Source organism: Nestor notabilis, unplaced genomic scaffold (assembly GCF_000696875.1).
Source record: "Nestor notabilis isolate BGI_N333 unplaced genomic scaffold, ASM69687v1 scaffold4316, whole genome shotgun sequence".
Classification (NCBI taxonomy): domain Eukaryota; kingdom Metazoa; phylum Chordata; class Aves; order Psittaciformes; family Psittacidae; genus Nestor; species Nestor notabilis.
This window is the reverse complement of record NW_009932203.1, coordinates 11,698-38,053: the sequence shown is the minus strand read 5'-3', so window position 1 is coordinate 38,053 and position 26,356 is coordinate 11,698. Positions and strand designations below refer to the sequence as shown.

The 26,356-nt window shown below is 35.8% G+C and overlaps 1 protein-coding gene across 1 annotated transcript in view; it reads left to right on the top strand.

Annotated features, from left to right (window-relative positions):
* The window catches only part of JAKMIP1 (janus kinase and microtubule interacting protein 1), a 42,747-nt gene extending 17,155 nt beyond the window's left edge, over positions 1–25,592 (top strand). Inside the window, exons 3-12 of the mRNA XM_010016245.1 lie at positions 2,896–3,105; positions 3,787–3,906; positions 6,612–6,758; positions 7,468–7,608; positions 10,713–10,772; positions 16,718–16,846; positions 18,125–18,253; positions 20,376–20,459; positions 23,981–24,043; positions 25,243–25,592. Coding sequence (XP_010014547.1) covers positions 2,896–3,105; positions 3,787–3,906; positions 6,612–6,758; positions 7,468–7,608; positions 10,713–10,772; positions 16,718–16,846; positions 18,125–18,253; positions 20,376–20,459; positions 23,981–24,043; positions 25,243–25,416 — 1,257 coding nt within the window. The 3' untranslated portion in view covers positions 25,417–25,592. The remainder of the gene's footprint in view (positions 1–2,895; positions 3,106–3,786; positions 3,907–6,611; positions 6,759–7,467; positions 7,609–10,712; positions 10,773–16,717; positions 16,847–18,124; positions 18,254–20,375; positions 20,460–23,980; positions 24,044–25,242) is intronic.
* The last annotated feature ends 764 nt before the right edge of the window (positions 25,593–26,356 follow it).

Sequence of the window (26,356 nt, the reverse complement as noted above, 5' to 3'; positions counted from 1 at the left end):
CCCCTAGTCTTGTGCCTCCTCTTTCTTTGCCTGCCTGCCCCTTGACCTGTCGTCACTTCTATGTGGAAGTGAGGGATGTTGCATCCCCGTAAAATATTTCTCTTCCTCTTTTTTCCCCTCTCTGGAGTAATTTGTACTCTCTGTTAAGAAAGCAGACAGGGAAGATGAACAAGTTTGCTCTATAGTGTACAAGTCTGAAAAAAGATGGTAAATCTTTGGGTTGAGCATTGGGGTAGATTTAAGAAAATTGAGACATTGGCTAGGTTGCTGCAGTTACATTGGAGACATCAAAGTTGTAACTGTCTCCTTGAGTACAAGAGAATTGTATTGTGCCCCAGACTTCTGGAACAGAAGGCAGAGGTGTTACTGCTGTGCTTACATTCATCTTTATGGGTATGTGAAAAGTTAGTTGCTTAGAAATTCTTCTTTCTGCTAGCTTGCGCTTGTAAAAAGAGTAAGCGCTATTGCAATGCTCTGTGTGTGTGTGTGTGTGTGCATGGGCATATGTTTGCATGAGTCAGAGATTCTCTAGTGCCTACCCATGACTTAAAATGTAAGCCCCAAATGAAAAGGTATGTGCAGCCATTGCTGTTATGTTGCTAATTTTAATTAATTTCAGTGTCTCAGAGATTTTTTTATTTGACTGAAACATTGGATATATTTTTTTTCCAAAAGTTTTACCAAGTGTAGATTGTAGATTTTATGGTAGAAAAAACCACTAGTAGAAAGATCAGAGGGGAATTCTGCCTTCATTCCTGCCTTTCCCTGACCCCCACCCCAATGCCACAGTCTTTCATGGCATTTCATTTAACGTGTGTGAGCTTGCGTGCTTTGATCTAGGGAAGTGTGTGAAGGGTGAAGGGTGTGATAGGCATGATTTCACTGGCCACATGTGTTTCAAACGATCTGTTCTGTGTGGTTCAGCGAGTAGCAGTCTGTACTGAGATTGTCGCTTTCTTTTCTCTTCCAACTTAAAACCTAAGTCATTCCCTTTGCCATTTAAGTTGTGAGAATACGAAAAGCATAAAATGTGCTGCTAATTGGGTAACAAAAATCAATGCTGCCTATGTAACCTTGGTTCCTCCTTGTTAAATGTATGCCTTGCATGGACAAATTCCTATCTCAATAACATAAATGTTCAGTGTGAACACCTGTGTAATTGAAAGTGAAACTGTCCATAGTATTTAGTTACATGACATTTTTTCCTCCCAAGGGGTCCCTGATAGTCAGTGTGCATGACAGATAGCATTTGGTAAATGAGGCAGCTGCTTAATTTTTGTCATTGTTGTTCACTGCACAGTCCCTCTGAAACCCTGCATGTTGCAAATTCTTCCATTAATAAAAACTGCATTCTCTTCCTGCAAGTCCTTTTTGGCATACTTGAAACTTTCCCATATCTGATTTAACATGCTGGAAAGTATTATACCTATTTACTGGATGAGGAACTGAGACCCAGCAACCTTCCCAAATCAGGAAAGAAAGCACCATCAGAACCAATCTTCATCACTTCCATTTGGAACCTAAAATTAGTCTTGACCAGTTTATTCACTTCAAATCTAACCTTTTGATATTTTATATAGATCATGACTTGATTCATCCAGGCCATCTCCTGCCACTCAGGGTCTGTCCACCAACAAATTTCACTTGCTTTGTAGACTGTGAAAGGAGTAAGGCAAGAATCCTGAAGAAGCAAATTGTATCTGATTGTGTAATCTGATTGTGTTAATCTTCTACATCGCTCAGGCTTAACTATAAGTTACTTCTAATATGTTTGGGTTTTTTTTGGTGTACCTTGACATAAAGGATTTCTGTGGCTGTAGGACTCTAATAAACAACAAATATATGATTTAACAAGTTCATGATTTATTTTCTTTATGCAAGGTTGTAATATGATGGGTTTATGCTGGCCAAGGAAATACTTTAGTAAACTGAAGGAGATAGAGCACAGTTCCAATAAATATCTTGTTAATAGTTAACATTCTTGTTAAGAAATCTGTTTCTATAGAAACTGCTGCAGATTGTCACTTCCCCTAGCATTTGGAATAGTACCAAAGTGAATTTAACACTGATGCTGCCAGGGATAAATTCTATGAGAGCTGCAACAGATCGCGGCTACCAGTATGCTTTATTTGGAATGGAGATGTATGAACAGCACAGTTCAGTAACCATAGAGGGTCTTTAAGAACTATTTATTCCTACTCTTTATTCTAATGCTGTGTGCATTTGCTTTTTTATTTTATACACAGACTAGTCCTCATGTGAATCTTAAACCAAGGGCGCGTAAAATACGTAGGTATGCTTAAGGTTTTGAATTTAGAGGGGTGTGTGTGTATATGCTACTAATTTTTAAATGTCTGTGAAGAGATTTACTACGTGTGATTTTCACTGATAAAGAGGGAGTCACGAAGGGGCAAATGTGTATGGCTCAAGCTTTAAAACAAAGCCCAGGTGAGTTTTAAAGAGTATGTTTGTCTTATTTTGTACTAGCTCTGTTTCCTCTCTGAAACAGAATGAAGTGAGATTTTTCTTCTGTTTATAGAAGTGTTTGTCCTTGGATGATTTCAGTGGCTATAAATTATGTTTCAGTGTATGTTTGCATCTGTTTTAGTTTGTCTCTTGAGCTGTGACTGTACCGAGTGAATTCATGATTAAGTGAAGGCTGAAACTTCTTTAATGGGAGGAGAAAAGGATTCAGAGGAGATACATTTTCTTTTTAGCAACCACAATTTTGGTGCTGGTATAATTCTGAGAGAAACAGAACACAGTTTTTGCAAGTTTTGTGGGTATGCATGCAATGAACACCTGGAGATGTTACAAAACTTACTTTCTTTCTTTCTTTCTTTCTTTCTTTCTTTCTTTCTTTCTTTCTTTCTTTCTTTCTTTCTTTCTTTCCAGATGGATGAAATAAAAGGCAAAGATAGGGTGATTCTGGCTCTAGAGAAAGACCTTGGTGTCCAGGCAGGCCATACTCAGAAGCTTCTCCTTCAGAAAGAAGCTTTGGATGAACAGCTTGTCCAAGTGAAGGAGGCAGAACGATATCACAGTAGTCCTAAGAGAGAGCTGCCTGCAGGAGTAGGGGATATCACTGAACTGATGGGAAGCCCGGTAAGAAAATTGTGTTTCCTTCAGAGGTTCAACCCAGGGTAACTGCTGCCTGGGTGTTCACATTGGTTTTGTGGTTACTTTTAAAACTCTAGAAGGACCAGTTAAGGGTAAATGACCTTGCACTGCACTGTATTGTTTTACTGATGATTTAGGAACAACTTGGACCTCTTGAATTTCACAGAATATTGAAAAATATGTGGCTATAGAACTTTCAGAATTTACATTGCGAGCTTCAGCTGTGAATCCCATCATTTTCTTACCTATTAAGTTCATAACTTTATCAATTATTTCAACCAATGGCAAATAGATAACACGTCTCAAAACCCAAGCCATGTGATTTTAATCTGTGCCATATGCACTGGACTTGTTATTGCTGATCGTAAGAAATCTGGTGAGTAGTAACTAGTAACACATGAAAAATTATTTTGCTAGCTGCCTCTTTTTTAATTGTTAAACCTTTACATACCTTTCACAAGTAGGCACTTTCAATGTAATATATCATGTAGCAATTCCACCAAACGATAGTTTACTGTTTCAGTTAATTAAAGTAAGTTTTCCAGACATTGACTACAAGTCTATTTTAAATTTACACAATCTACTTGCTAAACCATGATTTTAAATTATGGATAGTAAAATATTTTTGAAAGGTAATTTTATATATCTGTATGTTTTAATGTAAAGGAGCAGCATTTGGATGAACGAGATGTGCGGAGATTTCAGTTAAAAATCGCTGAACTGAATGCTGTGATAAGGAAGCTGGAAGACAGAAACACTCTCTTAGCAGATGAAAGAAACGAACTGGTAAATTAATTAGTAATAACACAGATGGTGACTGGGAGGGCATCTTTATGGTAAAAGATTTAATGTTGGAAAGTCAGTCTTATAAATAATTTACAAGTTAGTCCTGGTTTGCCTCAATCAATTATAGCCAGACATAACAGAGATTTCTATAGAAATTTACTTTGTAACCATGAAATAAATAAAAACCACAGATGGAATCTCTCTTGTTCCAGAAAAATAAAAAAATATAACTTTACTTTAGGATCATTGTATTCAAATTGAGTGGTAGCTTGCCTGTGGCACTGTGTAATGATGTTGTGTAAAACACGCATAATCTATGCACTTACATCACTGTATTAATCTCTTTGAAATTTGACATTGGTTTTGTGACATGCTTATGCTAGCTGGGAGTTAAAAAAAGCTTTCTTGTGTTACTGATGAAAAATCTGCCATTTCCCAAGGGAAATCTCTTAAGTAGTGGAAATTCTCTTAGGAGAGTGATAGTAACTTAAAAAGAAAGGATATGACAGGAATTTTAAGAATTAATTTTATTAGCCCGATTAACTACGTAACTGCTTGTACTGAGGTTAACAGTAAAACTCACTGACTGCAATGGGAGGTATGTTTTAACAATAGGAATGTTTACACATCCTCTTGTAATGTCCTAATTCTAGTGGCAGAAGAAAAGACTTTTTCATTCTAATGAGATGGAATTTTTCTGTCACGCAACCTATGTATCCGATTCTAAAATACTGCTATTATGTATGGTGAGGGCAGAAGGGGAGGGCATTCTTGTCACGTGTTAGTTCTATAGGGAGTGAAGCACTGACATTTTCCTCCTTGCTTTGTCATAGCTCTTCATGTTGAGATATGAAGACCGCTTTATTAAAGGGCTAAATTCAGTTATGACATCTCAATGATTATCAGAAGAACTAATTTTCTTGTCCAACACCTTGGCAGAATCTAGATTAGTGAAGTCACTTGAACAATGCTAGACTAAAATCAGATTAATTGAGGATGTAATCATGTCTTTTTTCTTTAAACTTTTCCTCTTCAAATAGCTGTATAGTCTAAACTGCCTTTTCATACGACAAAAATTAATTCTTTATTAACAATTTAAGTTTCTTGGGGTAAGAAGAACATGTATTTTAGCCTGGGTATAGTTCATCTTTTCCCTACTTTGCATAGGTGCTGAGTGTTTGTTTTGGGTTTTTTTTTCTGCACTTTTACTGGTACAGTTGCTTTTCTCTGCTCTGTACTCTCAAGAACATCCTACCTTTTTTAAAAATTGTGTTATATAAAGACAGGATAATTCAGCCTCCTAATCCTTTCTGTGGACAGAAGTCATAGAATCATAGAATGGTTTGGGTTGGAAAGGACCTTAAGATCATCTAGTTCCAACCCCCCTGCCATGAGCAGGGACACCACACACTAAAATGGGTCACCCAAGGCTCTGTCCAGCCTGGCCTTAAACGCCTCCAGGGTTGGACCATTCACAACTTCCTTGGGCAACCTATTCCAGTGCCTCACCGCCCTCACTGTGAAGAACTTCTTCCTTAGATCTAACCTAAACTTCCCCTGTTTAAGTTTAAAGCCATTCCCCCTTGTCCTACCACTACAGTCCCTAATGAAGAGTCCCTCCCCAGCATCCTTGTAGGCCCCCTTCAGATAGTGGAAGGCTGCTATGAGGTCTCCACGCACCCTTCTCTTCTCCAGGCTGAACAGCCCCAACTTTCTCAGCCTGTCTTCATACAGGAGGTGCTCCCACCCTCTTATCGTCCTCATGGCCCTCCTCTGGGCCAAGTCATTTAAAACATCCCTGTAGAAACTCAGTCATGCTCTTCTTGATTCTTGATTTAGAGGCATAAGAAATATATTTGGAAAAGATATGGAGGAGCTTTTATCATATTGTGAGACAATATTAGATAAACCCAATAATATTAGTGAGGTTGTGTGATAAGCACTGTGAAAAATAGTTTTTTTCCTGAGAATGAAACAGAAGGCTAAATACTCAGTGAAATGATCTAAGGATAAAGATTATCTTTTTCTCATTTCCAGTTAAAACTCAGTAAATTTAAGTCTTTTGATTGGGGAAAATAGATTTTTTTTTTTTTATTTTTTTTTTTACAAACAAAACTCAAGGATTAATGAAATAAAAAGTATGAATTATTGAATACACGTAAATGGAAGAAAGGGCAGTAATTTGCTTCACATAATTGTCTAACATCATAAAACCACAGGAACAAAATTGTGCAGCCTGAAAATGTCAGCAGAATGCTGATATTGAATCTATGCCCTCTGGCTGGCTTTCTTATTGCTCTAATTACACATTAGGTATAAGGTTTTTTAAAGTAGAGGAGGAAGAGTTTACTTCTACTAAGGGATAGCTAAATTGGTGAAAAAAATCTATTGTAGAGAATTTAGTTGGTTGCAAGAAGCTTATATACAATGAGATTAGTTTTTCAAGAAATCACTTTCACATATCATTGTCTTTTCCAAGAGCAGTGGCTAGATCTAGTGTTTTTTGTAGACTGTCCAAATATGTTATGTCTTATTTCTTTGGGCTCCTGTAGTTCTTAGTTCAGCAGTAGTCTGTAATAAATGCCACTTAACAAAGGAACTAAACTTTATGCATGAAGAAAGAAGGGAAGTGAAAACACTCATATTCTTTTTTCCCACAACTATAAACTAAAGCACAGATAACTTTGTTCCTTCGCTCTTTGCAGCTGAAACGTTCTCGGGAGACAGAAAGTCAGCTGAAGCCTTTGGTAGAAAAAAATAAGAGGCTGAGCAAAAAAAATGATGATATGTTGCAATGTATCCAGAGAATGGAAGAGAAAATAAAAAATCTATCAAGGGAAAATGTAGAACTGGTAAGTAATCATCTTGAGCATCATGGTATAAGAACACATTGCACACAGTTACTTTGAGGTGAAAGTGTTTGTAAGGCTTTTACACTAACACAGACTTCTCAGAGACTCAATAGTGGCATGGTACAGCTGTCAAATTCAGCCAATGCAGCTGAAAATTCATATTCTAAGTTCAGTGTGGCATGGGCTTTGTGTTGTATCAGTTGACACTGATTAAAGGAAAGGATCACAGATAGATAAAATTTGTTTGAATGCCTTAAAAGCCTATGACTAAAAATCAGCTTTAATGAATGCTGCTTTTATGATTAGAAGTCAGAACTGAATTTGAGTGTGTGTGCCAAAGGCTCTACTGTGCTAGATCATCGAGTTCACTTGTCTGTTAATGTTGTCCCAGAATATGTTCTTTGATTCTGTTTTAAGATACTTTATGCAAGAGATTCTCCTCCCCATCCCACGCAGGGTGCAAATGGATCCCCAGCCACAAAGGGCTGCGTGGTACTGAGTTACTGGCTTGGTCAAAACCGTGACATTGATTAACACTGAGACAAACAGAATGTGTAATATTTGTTGTTGTTGTTGAAAGAGGCTTTATCTTTTAGTCGAGTACACACTGATGAGTCCAAGGAAATCTTAATCACTATATCACACGTAAGAATTTTCTTCCTGTTAAAGCAAGACACTTTAAAACATTCTTTATGTTTACTTTCTGTAGAAAGAAAAGTTATCTGCACAACCAGTGCTAAAGAGGCACACATCTTTGAATGATCTCAGCAGCACACGAGAGGAACAAGAAATTGAATTCCTTAGACTGCAAGTCAAAGAGCAACAGCATGTTATTGATGATCTCACAGTGGTAATGCTCATGACTGGTATACACACGTGCATGCACACACATCTATAGGCAAGCTAAAGATCTGAGAGTAATATTTTAGCAACAGTTGTAGCAGTGATACAGAAACAATTCTTTGGTTTTGAAGGGTTTTTGTTATTTCTCAAGTAGTGAATGAAGTTCTTTGGAATGTGTATGAATCTGTGTGTTATAAAATGTTTACCTGTTATTAGCTGCTTGTGAAAAGAAGTGCATCAGTCCATCCACCTTGCAGAACTGGCTGTCAATGACTAAGGAACTTGAGGAAAGGACATGTCCCAAAACTCAACAGTTAAAGTGTGTTAGATGTAGACCCTGGTGCAAACCCAACCACTCCCCTGATCTAGAAGCTCTCCTAAAAGAAAGGAACATGCAGGATGGCATTAATTTCACATAATTAAGCATCTCTAGCTCAGCTGACCGCACAAGCTGTCTTTATAACAAATGGGGAGAAATATGCACGGCTCATTTAGCCAAAGGTAGCAGCATAGTTTAAGATTAGAATTGCACAGCTGCTACCCTCTGATTATGAAGGCTACTTAAGATGGTGCTCATAAACATCTACACTGTTTGATCAGGACACTGTAGAGTTGTGTTAGAGGTGCTATTTGGTGCAACTTATGATACATGCTTCCTTCTGGTGCTGGCATCTAGAACTCAGGCAGACTCAGAGCATCTTGAATACCACTACTGAGTGCTACAAAAAAGATAAAATGAATTTAAGACAATTCTGTTTAAATAGAAAATTAAAAGATTGGGCCCAACATTGAAAATTAAAATAGAAAATCCAAAAGGATAAGACAGCAAGATGTGCTATTGCTCTTTCTGGAACATTGTCTCTATTCTCGGCAGTTCCTCTGTGATTTTGGCTGAGGATTTATCTCTGTAATCGGTGCCAAAGATTGCTGTCTGCGTGCATTCTCCAGTGTCACAGTAGGATGTTACTCAGACTATGATGTAGAGTCTGATTCATAATGTGTCTTACCTTCCAAATAGAACTGTACAGGCAGAAACTGTGACGTGATACTAAATTCCCAGTATATGGCAGATATTAGGTCACTTATATTTCAGTGTAAAGTGGATATGAAAGGATTTTCTTTTTACTGTCTCAGCCAGTAATCTGAGAAAATATATTGTATCCTGACTTTGGTCAAATAGTTTTAACTTGTGTTTAGTGTGAAAGTAAAATAAATAAATATTTAAAAATATGGTTTCATTTTTGCTTTGTTTCCTATTTACAGATACTATTTCCTATTTACAGATACTATTTCACTTGCAGAACTAAGTTAAATTAATTAGGATACTGCTTTGGTTGGCAGTACAAAATAATTGATGCTTCAGCTTTGATATGAATGCAATGGAACTGTGCACTTCCATTATGCTTTTTAGCTATCTTTTCTGGCTCCAACCACACCTCTACAGAATACAGATTTATCACAGTTATCAAGAATGACCCACATGTCACATACCTGATTAACACAAAAGTCATCTGCTTAACTCCAGCTGAGACCAATATGCACAGAAATAAAAGCAATGGTCTTGGGCAATAGGGTTGTCTGACCTGATTATCAATGTCGTTTGTAGGATATCTTTGGTGCTGATGAAGCCGTACCAACTTGAGTTCTCCCACAACAGTGGTGTTCTGGTCAGTTCTTAGAAGGAAAGCTGTCAGATGATTGCAAAAGATGCTAGTGATTCAGTAAATGGTGTCTTTTAATTGGAATTATTATTGTTCTCATAGTTTGATGTATTATTGAGAGAAAATTAAGTGGGTTTCATACAAACAAGATTATAAACATAAAGAAATGGGGATTTTGGAAGTGTTTGTTCATTCTGCACTGAAGTGCAACTGTTTGGACACCTGCTTGGGAGGCAGGAGACCCAGGTTAAAGCAGGGATTGTGCTTTAACCAGCTACCTGAGGAGGGAGCATTTTTCTCCAACGCTATGAAATTGCACTGTGTGTTTTCAGATTTAGCTTAGTTATATATTCTATTCTATTATTCTACAGCTTTAAATGCCTTCTCCATTCTACCTTGTCAGTCATTACTTTTCCTTATTTTGAAAACCACGTGTATTAAAGGGGCTATATAAGTTGCTGTGCTTTTCTTAATTTTTTCATATTTCCAAAACTTCGTTCCTGCAAGAATGTGCTAATCAAGATAAATTCTTTTATTGTGATTTCCGCTGGCAGCTTCCTATTAGTCCAGTTTCTGAACTGAATGTAAAGCAAATAACGCTGAATAGAGTAATACCATGCAGTGAGCGATAACTGCTAGAGAAACACTTGGAACTGCTATCATTCTTTTAAAACCAGAGGTGCTGCAAAGAAAGATGCAGAGCTAAGGAATGAATCAGGAAAAAGGCAAAGGGACAGATCACCCACCTCCTGGGTTGCTGGGTTCTTTTTTTGCTTACTTCTTTGCGTTTTTTACCTTCTCTTCCTCCTTTGGAATTCACGGCAGTATTCTTGGACTTAAATGTTCATAATCCCTGCATTTTTCCAATTATAACGTCCTCCTGTTATAATATAGTTAATTTTGATCTTACTCTAAAGCCACAGTAGAAAAAAACCACACCAAGTTGACACAGACTGAGAGCGCCTTTGGATTTGAGACTTTTGCCCAAGAGGATAAGTCACATGTAACACTATACCTGCATATGCATGCTTGTATGTCAGAGTATGACTGATATAATGACTTGCAATTACTAAGACTGGACTAATTTTTGGCTACCAACCTGCTTCTTCTGGATAGTTGAACACTGGAGTGAGAATGTGAATTCCGTTTCCATAGTGAGCTTCTTGGTAAAAGAATCAAAAGAACTGTCAGAAATCTGTGCCCAGTATTTAACAAAGTGTTTTCTTGCTGACTTCAAATGTGTGAAGTATATGGCTGAAGGTTTGTTTGCTAAAAGGATAAAGCAGCCGTTCGGCATGGTGTTAAATCAACATGGCGTTATTCAAAAGAATAAAGATATTGTCTTTGTGTTAGCTATACCATAGGCTTAAAGAAAAACATTTCTTTGTGTTAGACATATTTATATATGTTATGAAGGAAACCCATGCCATAACATTCTCTTTCCTTCTAGGAAAGGGAACGGTTATTGCGGTCTAAAAAACAGAGGAGGAAAAGTCTGAAGCCTCCAAAGGTGAGTAAACCTTTGGTTTTCCATGCATTTCTATTGTTATGAACAACACTTGTTTCAAATATTGCCTGAAATTAAAGCTCTGCTTAAATTAATGATAAAAATTCATATAATTCTCAGCTTTTCTCTGGTGAGTGCTTAATAACTTTTTCTTGGGATGATTACAGGAGCTGCAAGTTTTGTGCTGCACACAAGTGTTCTTGTTTTGGGTTTTGTTTTAAATAAACAATATAATTACACTTACACTGTGGCCTAAATATTCAAGTGGTTTGAGGCCTAAATCATGTAAGGACTTGAAATGAACTACATTTCAAGGGACAAATACTCGGTCCTTTTTAAAGAAATATACACCCTTTAAAATACTCATGCCAAGTTACTGCTTAATTGCAATTGAAAACTTTTCATGCTAGGGGTGTTATTGAAATTATATTTCTGTATATGATATACAAATAAGAAGATTCCAACTACTTTTTCTCTAGTAACTGTTTTGCTCTAGAATGTGAAGTACAAGAGAAAATTTTAGACTGTAGAAACAGAAAAGTCTTGCTTGAGTGCATCATTAGTGTTTATTGTAACACGTGCTTAACGTAATTAATTTTGCTCAATAATTTGGTTTTTGTGAAGTTGAACATTAGCAGCCTCGAGCGTGCGAGGGGAGGAGAATGGGGTAAGAGGGGAAAAAATGGAAGTGAAGTGTGGAGAGATGATTGTCATCTACATGGTAGCGTAAGATGCGTTCTGTCACAAATAGGTGCTTGTTGTCAGAGTGTTCTGCAAAGTATATTTCTGGTGACCTCCAGGTGGTGCTTTTTTTATTGCTTTGCATTCTGCAATATCTCTATTTTGAAAAATTTATCCTTTGGGGTTCTTTGTTTCAGCAGTGATTTCTTCACATTACTACCAATAATGATGTGTCTTTTACATGGGAAGAAAGAATAATTCAGAAATTACAATAAATCTTGCATACATTTTCTGATATGCAATGGAAGGCTGACAAACGCTAAACATATTTACAGTAACTCTGAACTGTTCTTTCTTGGTGTAGTATACCTGGAAGTTTGTGTGCTGAGAGTGAGTTTAAGAACAGGATGTGAAATTAAATATATATATGTAACTAATGCTGTAATTTTTATAGTTCTATCTAATTGTTAGCCCTTTTCCAACTCTAAATTATTCAAGATTTTTTGCTAAAGTGTAAAGTTCCTAATGAAACAAAAATAGTTAGTTTAGTTTTTAGGAGCTAGTAACTAGTGATGCTAATTTCAAAAGTCTGAAAACTACCATAATTTTTCATTTCTCTCTTATAAATGTTTTCTGTTAATAGAACTTCAGCTGACCTGGACTTTGTACTCTTTTACCTGTTCTTTGTTGAGCAGGCTGCTGCTTTTGTAGATTCTCATTATTATTTTCCTTACTGACCAAAGGAAGAGTTGAACATGAGGGTTGGAGAAAATGTACATGATGTCATTAAAAAAATTGTGATGGTGCTATTCTTCATGTGGTAAGAATACTATAATTGGGGGACTTCTACAGAGATTACTCTAAGAATTGCGTGCATACGAGCAGCAAAGTTAGTAGGGGTTTGCTTCTTATTTATGATACAGCAGATACACCAGAGAGTAAGTTGATCATATCTCCCACTTCTTCTTCCATTGACTGTCAGGAAATAAGTAATCAGTCATGTATTTATTAGTGTCCTATTACCTGCCATCTTATAAGCCTGTAGGTTATTCACATATATAAGCAGTGTTGACTTTCAATTTAAACACTTGTTGATACTAGCTTCTAAAAATCCAGTCCTGGCATACAGGCTGGTTTCCTTCCTGGTCACCTGTGTTGTTCTGTGAGGATCAAAATCCCAAAGGAAGCTGTGTTTCCTACAGTTTTTCCAAAATTTTTTTTATTTGAACAATCTATGTAGAATGGGCTACTTACCCAGATGAGCTGTTGAGATTGTACCTCTCTGTTTTAACAATCTATCTCAGAAATCTGGATAAAAAGGTTAGAATTCATTTAACCAAGAACTGCAAATTAATCAGGTTTGGCTGCTGGAGTTGGTTCTATTTCCAGCTGTGTCCTACTTCCCTTGACAGTGAAAAAGGAAATAGCTGATGAGAATTAGTTTTCAAGGAAGTGGTCAGATAAGCTCAGAGTAGAAGGTATGGAAAGGTTCCTATTTTGTTCTAATAAACAGAAAGTTGGTGCACAGGGTAAAGACCTGCACTCACCTGCTGCTACACCTTCTTCTAAATGGGTACTTTTACACTCTTGCTTCCTTTCTTTTCGAGGTACTCTGGACAGAGTCTGTGTTTGTTTTCTAAAATGAGTATTTTCCTGAGGGTGTTTCCTGTCAACTGGGACAGAACCCTTGGCATGTCTTTCTCCATCTTGGAGACGGCTTGTGTGAGTGATTTCTCAATCCAGTCCAGTAGCCTTTATAGTCCGATTGGGTCTAAATAAGTTCAATTCAGCTGAGAAGCTTTTGAAAATACCAAGGATTTAATTTTGTTTGTTTGTGCAATTAGATGGCTATGTTATTTCTGGAGCTCTGTAGGTGCACTAGGTTACTGTTGCTAGTGCTACTATGACTGAGCACTCTTTAAATTACCAAGGGGCATAGGAGTCCATAACACAGTGCTGGCAACTGGCTTGGGTTCCCTGAGGAAAGGAGCAGCACAGTAGGATGGGCCTCTGTGGCAGCAGGATGTATAGAGTAACATAGTGACTCTGCATAGTCAGATGCTGTAGGATAGTAGTTATTTTGGGGGAGTTGTTTGTTTGTTGGTGTTTTGTTTTTTTTATTCTGGATTTTGTTGGATTTGTTTTGGTTTGGTTTAAATTGGACTACTTAGGAAAATGATATACCAGAAGTGAACCTTCTTTTGCTGTTTAATGCATGCTTTCTTCCTTTTTTTTTTTTTCTCCTACCAACTTTGGTAGTGAAATAACTAAGAAACTCCAGAAAGAGTATTTTTGGGATTTTTTTTTGTTTTTTACATATAGAATGGAGTTAAAATGATTTCGTGATTGATGAAGTTATGCATTTGAAAATAAGACAGAATTGTCCAGTTTGTTTGGAAACTGCAGGACTCTATGGATTTCTAGCTTTATTTAAACTTGAATAAATAAACTGTATTGGTGACAGTAGGAAGCCTGCAAGTTGGTTGTGATGGAGTTCATACTCCTTGTTTTGTATTTTTCTTTTTTTATCTGCCTCTGTGTTTTGGTGTGCCTGTATTTTTCTGGCTGCCAAGAAATGACATATAAGCATGAAGGTAAGAAGTTGCTGACTTAGCTCACCAGGGAATTAATCTTGGGTCATTTTCATCATGTAAGATTAATTACGTAGGAAATGAGATATTTAAATGTAAAGTGAAACTGTGTTAGCAACAGAGAGATCAGATTATTTATATGTAAGAATGTCCAATCCAAACCATTAAAAATATGGGTGTATATTGAAATTTACATATAATAGAGTGTATGTGTCTATCTACAAATCTATGGATTTATAACATTCTAAACTTAAATGTTTACTGAGCACCATAGTTCAGCAGAAGCTATAATATTAATGCATAACTTCAAAATTATGCAAAAACATTAATAGAAAGCCACATGCAAAATACTTGCTATTAAATGTGTGGCAGTAGTCAGTGTTAGAATTTAAATCAGAATTCTTCAGCAATTTATATGACTATTTTCTCAGTTATGAAGTTATAAATTGAAAAGAAGAAATGTACAAATCAATATAAAGAATCTTTGTTTATTGAAAATGTTTCTATTTTCAATACAAGTTGGACTAAAACTTGGATTAAAATAGTGTATAGTTACAAAAAAACCCAGTAAGTATTGTACATGGTGAAAGGATCACAGTGCTTCCTAAACAAATAAGGGAAGGGTAATGTGTCTTTACAGGGCTTTAGTACTATAACTGATCCTTTGCCTTTCTTGTGAATACACTTAGTGGTCTAGTAGCTTGCAAAAGGAAGGTTGTTCAGAAGCTCTTTGCCTTCTGTGCTGCATCATATTTACTCGTATGAATACGGGTAAAGCCAGTCGATGTGCTAAAGATGTGGCTTTTTGTTTTGTGGGTTTTTTTTTTCAATTCATAACATCCTTTCAGAAGGAGATTTTAATAGAACCAGTTAATTTAAAAATGCAGCCTGAATGAAATTTTTAAATGATTATTTGAAGGGCTCATCTTAAGTGAAGCAATTAAGTGGTTCAGAACAGGACCTTGAAGCTGTCTTTGGTATTTTGAATGCAAATAGATGTACTTTGAAGCAATTATGGACCGGTTAGCTTACTAGTGATGAGACTGTGACTTGGTGACCCATGGTAACCACAGATGCAGACTGTAAATGGAATACATGGTGTCATGCAGGCAACAAGTCACACTTTCAAGTTTGATTTTATGGTACCACTTAAATCAAGATAGAGTATTTTGGCTGTTGGTAAGAACTGTGCTGAGCCAAAAGAAAATATTAAGCATTATGGGGCTTTGTGAGAAAGTGAAGGCAGTACTTTGTAGACACACTGGCAGAATTTATACAGTTAGATAAGTCTAGAAAACTGCAAAGAAAGGTAAATATTTGGAATTCATCATGAGATAGGGCATTGTGGATAAAATAAAACCTTTCAGTGTCTTGAATGAAATTGATAGCTCACAATTCCACTCAGTCAATTTGGCTTTACCGAGAAGTAGCCTGATGTTCTGAATTAATAACTAACATCCTTTAGGGTTTTTAATCAACAGGGCTATTTTCTTTTTTCCTCATGTACAAACTGTAGTTTATATCTAAATAAACAAACCAAACCCTGTGACATCGGGATCTGGGATTCAGCATCGAGGCAGTGACAAAAACATAGAGATGGATAGACAGCTTTTTCTTCATCTTCTTGGAACCACCTCTCTCCACTAGCCTCCCTGTCTAGGATGCTTCATGACCTGACTCCTTTTCCAACAGCATCCTTTTTTGTTTTTCTCCTTAATTTTCCTGCTTGAGGAACTGGTTTTCTAGTTGAATATTTATGCCATTTTATACTTTTTTTTTACAGTGTATTCTCTGTAGAAATTTGCTGATTTCTGAGCATATGTTAGGAAAGTGATGGAAAGAGGTCTCAAAATGAAAGAATTATTGCAGTTGTGATGTTTTATATGAAGCATATTTTTCACAATGAGTATTGTGCTATTCACATCCATTGGTTACTCATTTTCTCTAGTTTTCCGTAAGCATGCATTTAATTGTTTACATTTCGTAACATTTTTAACATCTGCATTGAAATGCTGGTTTTCCCTAAGCATAGGGTTTTTTTGTTGGTCATAATATTGAAGCAATCTTTTGAAAAAATCAAAATGATGGTATTGAAAAAATAAATGGAAAACAACAATTTACACTTTTAAATAGGATTTTGCAAAATAAGTATTACAAATTAATCTGTTCTCTTTTTCTTAATAAGTATGAATGATGAAATTTTTTCGACATAGTTCTTCAGAAAATTTTTTCCCTTTTGGTTCCACATAGAATCATAGAATCAGAATGGTTTGGGTTGGAAAGGACCTTAAGTTCATCTAGTTCCAACCCCATAGCCATGAGCAAAGACACCACACACTAAACTATGTTACATCGTACTGGGTTACTTGTACCAGATGCTGCATTCCTCTACTGTGAATCTTGTAAGATTGGTATTATTTTGATAATTAACTTCTATAGTTTTGCTAAAACATTATTTTTTTGGAAATTAGCCAGTGCTATGTGCACTTCAGTTCTTCAACGTTCTTAAACAGATGATGCTGAATTAGCAGCTCAGTTAATCAGAGAACAAGGGTTTACAGTGGAACCTTTTTTCTTCCTAAATACTAAAATTTACAGAGATCTTAGCTGCTCCTTACTGGGTCATTGGGATTTTCCAACTGTTTTGCTGGTAACTAAGAAAACCTAACTTTTCAGAGGCATGTTGTGGAGACATTTTTTGGATTTGATGAAGAATCTCTTGATTCAGAAACATCATCCATAACTTCGTATAACACAGATAAAACTGACAGGACACCAGCAACACCAGAAGAAGATTTGGAAGATGTAAGTAGCAACTGATTTGTTCTTAATTTCTATAAAAATAGACATGGAGTATAAATGCAAGCATTTTTATTTTTGGGGTTTTTCTAGCTATTCTGCCACACGAACTATGAAAGATTTGGCAGAGAATTGCTTTGTTTTGTTACAAGTCCAGTAACACGTACACAGTCATTGCAATACGATTAATAAGATAATATTCTGCCTGACACATTTGGCAGATATTGGGCTGAAAAATAAAATGTTTTTTCTTAAACCTTTTCTTAATAGTCAAAAGAAAATTAATAGGCACATTGCTTTGCCAAAAGTCAATGGTTACTAGACAATAGTTTGCCTTTGAACCTTATAATTTATTTGACTGTTTTGATACAACCAGGATTTTTTTCCCTTTACTTACAGTACTCAGAGAGGCTTTTTAATTCATTAAGGCTTAAATGATCATAGGTAGTAAATACCCACTGACATGTTTTGTCTCAGCTCTGTGATATACAGTGCAGCTGGCCTACTTTAAAAGATTACATGGCTCAGGACAAAGCATGAATTAGGTGCTCTTTTTCATCTTCCTTTCCTGTTCACGAACTTGTGCTTAATACTTCTCAGTCACAAGAAGCTTCCTATTTTCCTAGGTTTAGTATATGATAATATTGTAATTTCTTTTCTTTGGAGCTTGAGTTCCTGGAGCAAAAATTAATTTAAGAGAAGAGCATTTCTTGCCTTCAGCATTATAGGAAAGACCTTGAAAGTGTTGATGTCAGTTGCTCAAAATTAGAAGAAAATAAAGACATTAAAAATACTTCATGCTTTAAAAAAAGGGGGAATTTAAAAAAACATCTTATGGCTTTTGAAGTAATTTCTGCATTAGTGTGCTTCTGCTGGTAAAATACTTTACCCTGGCATTGTAGAGAAAAAAGAGTAAGGAGGGAGTGATGGACTGCATGGCAGATAGAACAAACACCTCTGAAGCTCCTTTGGCTCTGGAGTTACTGAAGACAGTGATGCATAGAACTATTCCCTCTCATTTTTCCCCAGTCATTTTCTTCCCATTTCTATATGTTGCTGCTTACTCTGTCCTGAAATTGTAAGGCAGATACAGTTACTGATCTGTTTATTTCTGCATCATACTCAAATCAATCTTTCTTCCATTTCCGATTAAGTTCTTTAAACCTTTACTTTGAGACTCAGCATGAGTTGTGTTACTTATTGTGTTTGTGTCTGTCTATATGAACATACCCATTATCATATATATTTATACAAAACTACTTTTTTTCTCCCCTCTTCACTAAGAGCACACCTAAAGAAGAAGCTGAACTAAGATTCTGCCAGCTAACAAGAGAGTATCAAGCTTTGCAAAGAGCATATGCATTGCTTCAGGAGCAAGTTGGTGGAACCCTGGATGCGGAGAGAGAAGCAAGGGTAATTTTCAAACTCAAATTTCTTTTACCTCTGAAATAACTGAGAAATCTGAAAAAGACTTGGAGTAGCAAGAGAGAGCTTTGCAGGTCAGTGTAATGCAAAGCACAGTGCTTTTGAGGATTAGAGGATATCACTAAGGTGACGATTTAGATTCATTAGGTGCAATCAGAACAAAGATATCATTATACTTTATTCCAGCACCCATAATATATTAAAGATTTTAGTAGTAAGACAGTGTTATTGAGAACGATATCGCAATTGAACCTGCAATTTGGATAGAACATGATGGATTTAAAATGAATCAGGGAATAGGTTGCTATAAGTACTTAGGTGCTTTTATCATATGAGTATATTAAATCTGACAAAGGAGATTTTTCTTTAAGCATTTTATCAAATGTATGAAATCATGATTTATTTTTAAAATCCCAGTTTGAGAGTATTCTTCTGCTAAAAAGTACATAGCTAACTGTTGTTCCTATTAGGTCAGCATGTGATCTCTGAAATAAGTGTGTTTTTATCCTCACAGCAGTCTCTGTACTATAGGTATTTGAGATGTGAGAACTCATGTATTCTGTCTTCATGTACCCATCTGCTACCATTGTGTTTAAGCATTTAGTGCAGAGATGAAGTGAGCGGAAGTCATGCTAACATTTTCCATTCTGTTCTTTCCAAATGGGGGAGGAGAGAAATGACTTCATAATGAATTGGTGAGCTCTGACTCAGTCCCCAGCTTTGTTCACTCAACAGCAGTGGCATCAAAAAAGAGCTGAGCTAACTAGCGGCAAGACTTCTTCTACTTTATCCCAACTCCTAGCAGATAGTGACATGACTAGAAATGTAGCATATTTACAAGTCACCCTCTACTTGAATGACTATTGCGATTGATGACCAAAGGACATGTAACATCCAGAAGGGCAAGGAATAGCCAAAAGGGCTGGGATCTTCATCATCTTCACCATATGACCTTCATTCTGCATCAAGTATAACTTGTACCTGTATATTACTGACTACTGAGAGAGTTGACTGATGTCATTGCAAGGCCACCCTCAATTATCTTTGAAAGGTCATGGCAATTGTGGGAGGTTCCTGAGGACCCTATGAAAACAAATGTGACTCTTCAAGAAAGGCAAGAAGGAGGATCTGGGGAACTGGTCTGGTCATTCTCAATTTGATCTCTGGGAAAAGACGTGGAGCAAATTATCCTGGAAAGTGTTTCCAAATGTCTGAAAGATGAGAAGTTGACTGGGAGTGATCAGCATGAGTTTATGAAAGGAGCATCACACGAAACTTGCTTGGTAGCCTTTTATGATGAGATGACTAGCTTGCTAAATGAGTTGAGAGCAGTCGATGTTGTTTATCTTGAATTTAGTAAGTCTTTTGACACTTTCCCCCCCTAAGATTCTCATAGACAAACTGATAAGTATCGACTAGACAAGTAGACTGAAAATTGGCTGACATAGCTTAAAAGGTTGTAGTCAGTGGCAAAAGTTCAGCTGGAGGTGTGTCACCAATGATATACTGCAGGGGTTGAAGCTGGGTCCAGCAAATTTAACTTCGTCCTTCTTGACCTTGATGACTGAACAGAGTGCACCTGTGCTAAGTTTGCAGATGCTACGTAACTGAGACAAGTTTTTGATATATGAGATGGCTGTGCTGCCATTCAGAGGGACCATTCAACTGCCTGCAGAACTGTGTGAAGAGGAATCTCATTAAATTTAACAAAAGGAAGGAAAAGTCCTGCAAGTGGGGAAGAATAACTCCATGCACCAGTACAGACTTGAGGCTGGCTTGCTGGCAAGCAGTTTTGCACAAAAGGGCATGGGGGCTCCTGGTGGAGATCAAGTTGAACATGAGCTGGAAATGTGCCCTTGCAGCAAAGAAGGCCAGCAGCCTCTTAGACTGCATTAGAAAGAAACCTCATGCAGAGTGGTTGGACTAGATGACCTTTGACAGTCCCTTTCAGCCCAAGCTATTCTACAGTTCTATCAAAAGCATTAAAAGCTGTCTGGGCAGCCCACACATGGGTAGAAAGCATCTTTGATTCTATGCGTAAATAAATCTACCTGCCTACCTGGATGTGCATGCATATAAACACAACTTTTGAACTTTTTCCTCCTGCTAGACTCGTGAACAACTGCAAGCTGATCTTCTCAGGTGTCAGGCAAAAATTGAAGACCTGGAGAAAGCTCTAATCGAGAAAGGACAGGTAAAAGCCCCTCTTAATGTCCTCTACCATATCTTTTTCTCCCTTGCATGCAGTGGTGCCCTTGCCATCTTTGTTGCTTGCTGGTCTGCTCGTGTGACTGATGCAGCTTAATTGGTACTCCAGCGATTGATTATTTAAATAAAGGAAAGTAATATATAGGCTATGAAAATGCTATTAAAGGTCCATTTTCTAACACATAATACACTAAAATATAATATCAAAATAACTGTGTGTACGTTTATTGTCAATTCTATTCCCATTGTCATTTGGTGAAGGCCTGTTTTCTGTTTTGTTTATATTCACTATAACTTCCAATAAAACAAATATTCTGAATTTGTACTGAAGACTATTTTTGGTGTGAAGCATAGAAAAACTCAAAAAACAAATTACATCCACACGTACCTCAACTAGAGAAGTGAACCACTGAATGTGTCTGGTTACTGGAAGCCACTTGTGGTGTTACTCTCCTGGGTGTAAATTGTAGGAGGACCCAACTGCTTTCAAATTCCCATACCATCACAGTGAGCAAAATTAGGCCTTATGCTTCAGTATATATTTTAAATATTCAATGAGGATGTGGCTACTGATACATATTTAATAATGTCTAGGATCTTCAGGAAGGCTGATTAAGAGATATGAGAGTGCATTTAAAAGATGTTCAGTTGCGTAACGAGAATGCACAGCGAAAACTGGGAACATAATATTTTATGTTTTATAGTTTGAAATAACAATTTTAAGATTTCAGATAGTGTATGGTAATAAGATATAGCTATCTGTAGATATAAGTTTCAAAGACTAATGATCCTGAAGCATCGAATAAAAACAACCTATGAATAATGCCAAGTTAATATTACCATTTTCATGGTTTATTCTTTTTAAGAAAGTAATTGTGTAAGATTCTGTATAAATGCAAAGATTATATTCAAATATAGGATAAAAAATTGTTTATGCTAGCTTCCACATAAACTGCAATTTTCTTAGTAAATTCTATGTAAATATTACTAAAAATAGAGATTATGTTATCGATTTGAAAAGTGATGGCTCACGGAGCTGTTGGAAGAATAAATGAAACTGAAGACATCTTGAGGATCTACTGCTGACATTTTAGTGTGTTAATGACAAAGGTGTAATTGAAGACATTAGTAGTTGACTGTTACAGAGTCAAATGTAAGTACCATGTATGTAAATAGGTGAACATGGATACCCATGTCAGAAAAGACTTCTGTGATTTTGCTTTTGAAATTGTATGTCAAAAAGATATGCCTGGAAATTAGAATTTTATTAGTTATTTCGTCATGAGATACATAATGACATTTTCAACATTATATCTCTTAGTAATCCTGAGTAGGCCAGCAAGGACATGAACAAGGAGCAATATGCTATTGTCTCTGGTGAGCTAGTTTGTACATTGAGCATTAGCTTTCCACAGAAGTGGTTGAAGTGTCTTCTTGGGAACTCTAGCACCTGCTTGGTTCTCCTGACCTGTTAGTATTTTACATTCCACAGAATAAATGGTTGTGATGATAAACTGACTTCGTGCACTATGTGATTTTATTTTTTATCATTGTTATTACTTTGTCATTTTTTAAAAATACTTGTGAAAACGTCATTCAGGGAGCCAGTGCTTAAAGTGCTTTTGAAAACAAAACAATGAACCAAAAGATCCTAGTGTATTATCCCAGGCATTTTCAGTCTTTACAGCTTTAGGAAACAGGCAGCAAAGACCTTCACAGTTTTCATGATGCAAAGTTCAGAGCAAGAGATTAGAATCCCATTAAAAATTTATTTGAAGCTTAGCTTATAACAATTTGTATGTCATTTCAAAGTAAGTGTCAATGGCTCTTGTTAATTTCTCATCAGCTTGATCTGTCAGAATTCTCCTGGATAAAAATAAGACTAATAAACCATTTCTGCACAGTACCTTGAGGTGCATGGATAAACTTTGTATTAAGGGAATAAATTCTTATAAAATATTAATAGTAATATAAATGATATATATATAAATAATAAATCTCAAAATATTGAAGTACGTAATGAATCAGATGTATTATTTTTTTATTAATGCTCAGCTGTCTCAGTGACCTGGTGCATATATAAATACAATCCCATTAGAGTTAAGATTTTCTCAGAAAGTCTAGTTGAACTTTAAGAAAGACGTAAAAGTTAATTATGACCAGGGCAAATTAATCTATTTTTTCTGCTTATGCAAACTGGAGTAATTGAACTGATGTAACTGTTGAACATGCATTTTCCTATGTGCATACGACCCTAAGTCTGTGCGTGCAACTCTTTGTTAATTCCATCACTTTGGTAAAATGCTAGTTAAGTGTTAAACTAGACGTTGGATTTTATTTTCAACATTTCCTTCATTTGTTTCAAAAATTCTTGACAAATGTCATGTCTTTTCAGTACTCATTTTCATATATTATTCTCAGAATGATACTTAGAACATCATAGAAGAGCTTGTTTATTGCATGAAAGTTAGAACGCACTTGTGCATTCTTATATATGTGGGAAAAGGAGAAAGAACAGTAGAATATGAGACTGTTGTGGACAGTAGGCAGAAGAACTAATTTAAACTTTTTCAAAAAATGCTAATTGGAGTGAAGATTACACCATAATGTAAAGATGTTTAGATTTTAAATAGTGTTTTTTATCTAGAAAATAATTTGACCTAGAGTTAGTATGGCATATTGAGTATTAGATGTGGTTGTTTTAAACTTACTTGAACAATATGAACTAGGTTATGTAAATACTTCACAGGGAGAACAGAGTGAATTTGGCTGTTATAATCTGTTAAATGTGAATGGCCAGCTATGGCTGGCAGTGGGGTTCTGTGGCTTGGGTCTTTAAAGGGATATTTGATGAGAGCTTTTGAATGCATGGAAAAGCCTAAAAGGAAATTTGGAACAATATTCAGATGGAAATAGAATTTTCAAATGGATATAGAATATCTTATATCACTTCCGTTCCTCCATACCCTTGAATTCCTTATCACAAATACTGTATATTAGTCTGATTCTCACACTTTTAACAGGGAACAATTAACATCATACTGCTGTTCTCGTCATTTGGGGTAATTAAGTGGTTTTCTTTCCTTTCTCTATTGGAATTTGCATTACACCCCTCCAAATGGGATGATTTTGCAAGAAAGTTCCCAACTCTTTTCAGTGGAAAGAAATAGTTATGAGTTAAGCTAAGTAAATAAATATTTTTAAAATGATGTAAAATATCATGTAACTGTGGTCACCCACAAATGCTATATGTAAAAGTTATATTCTTAGCTGGAATGTATTAGGAAACAAGAGAGTCAGCTTCAGGAAAAGAAAGGAACTTTTTTTTTCTCTGTAATTTCAAATGTTATTTGTCATTGAAATGTTTATGATAGCTTTATTTATTGATGTGTGGCCATTTTTATACTTGAATGTACAATGGTGTCTGAAATCTAATTATTGTGGTTATTCACTTGTCTTATTTAACAAAATATATATGTATTGTAATCTTTTTAATCCTCTTCATAGGATTCAAAATGGGTAGAAGAAAAGCAGCTGTTAATCAGAACAAATCAGGAGTTGCTAGAGAAGGTACGTGTTCAGAATCTGGGAGTATTTTCATTATTGCTGCCCTTTATCATAAATGGAATGGTAAAAGGAAATGAATGTATTAAGTACTGGATTATCAACATGAAAATTACTCCTATTATTTCTCTCCAGAAACAGAAATTCAGATGAAAGTCTCTGATTAAAGAACTGATATGCTTTTGTAGTCTTTGGAAATGGTAGCTGCTCTTTATTGTGGATTACATGTTGCATAGCCAACAGGAGAACCAAGCTGCCTGATGTTTCTAGTGTCCAGCAAAATACAGTGTGGAATCTTCTATTTTACCAAACAGTCATACAGAGATTACTATTGTCCTGATTACTAATAAACCTGTCTGCTTCCTTCCGCCTTCCATTTTTTTACAGTTTTTATACACATTAAGTAATACTGATTGATGGAAGACTATTGTATCATTTCCCATCTGAAGTACTCAGAACTGAGCAACCTCATTGTTCTTCACCGATATTGGTGGGAAAATTAGCTAGTACTCAAGAAGCTAGTAGAATTATTTTTGCTAATTAGTAACTCAGAATTAATATAATAGGAATAAGACAAAAATTCATGAGTAAAAGTATGTAACAGCCAGAGTTAATTTATTTGGACACTTACATGGGTATTGTAAGGGTTATAGTACATTATACCAGATGTTACACTTCTGTATCATTTCACACAAATAAAAAGATCACCCAGTTAAGCTAGACAGTAGACTAAAGACCAAAAGTTGACATAATGAATAGTGAAATTTGAATTTCTATTTTCTTAGTGCCCCAAGTCACAAATCTGGAAAATTAAAAATTAGACATGAAAACCCCTTCATTATTGTCTTTCATATATTGTAAAGTGTAGATGTCTAGTTATGCAAAGACAATGAGAAAGTCTGCCCAAATGTTAATGCAATCCATTGTCATTCATTTTATTTTCAAAGAAAGCTTGTATTGCTTAATTTAGATTTAATACATCACTTTTCATGCTACTTCGAGATTACTATTCTAAGAGAACATTGACTATTTTCTGCTGACAGTTCTCACAAATACTTTCTAACGTGATGTTCCTTCATTATCTCCAAGACATGGCCCAGTATCTAATAGAAACTGAAATAAACAGCTTTGTCTAAACCCTTGGCCTGTAACTATGCACAGCATCATTTTGCTTACTGGGTGTTACGATTTTGTTTGTCTCATAGATTTTCAGAATGGAACAAGAAGAGCATCAGCTGAAGAATGAGATGCAAGATGCAAAAGACCAGAATGAGCTGTTAGAATTCAGAGTGCTAGAGCTTGAAGTAAGAGATTCTCTCTGTTGCAAACTCTCAAATGGAGCAGAAATTATGTTTGAACCCAAGCTGAAATTCCTGTAAAGATTACTGGTGTCTGGTGCATGTTTAAGGGAAGTCACTTAGGTACCTATTTTTTAAATGTTGTATCTTGGGATAATGAAATTGATGCCACTGCCTTAATATGTTTTGGAGAGAGTGCTCACTAATGTTTATAAAGATGTAATATAGCTAATATATATTGCATATAGTTTGTTTTTAATCTAATAAAATATTTTGTTTTGCAATATTTTGCCTTTTTTATTTGTTTCATTTCCATAACTGCTCCTTTCCTGCATGTAAAATCACTTGGTATGTATACTACAGCCTTGGTTGGCATTGTTTAAATTAACACACCTTCTTACATCTTGCATGCAGTGATCTGACTAAAGATCTGACACATTCATCACATCAATGTATACTTGCTTTTAATTACATTGATTTAAGATTGACAATATTAATACGAAGTAAAATTACCTTAAAAAAAGACATTTTGATAGCAGCTTTTAAAGAATTTCTCTTACCTGAAATCCATTTTCTGATGGTATAAAATGGTCATGGACTGGAAATAATTGGCCTCGATCAATGAAAAACGGGAAAAAAACCCTCTGAAAATGTCGGTGGTGAAGCACAAGTACAACTGCTGTACATGGAAGTAGTATATTACTGATAGCAAACAAATTTTATACTTTCCATAAACGAAATAACAGCAAAATTATTTGTTAGTAACAATTTGAACATGTAGCCTGTGATTAGATTGGAAAAAAATGGTTCTCATCACCACATAAATGGTGCCCATGTCGAATTTAATAACACTAAACCAGTTGTGTTGATGCACAGCTGTCACATGGTTGTGTTGCCTGATCACACATTGTTCAATTTCAAAGATCATCAGCATTCCTAACACCATTTAGAGTAAGCTCTCTAAGAAAACTGTCATCGTCACTCCTCCATAATTTTCATCACACAGCACGTTTTACCCAAA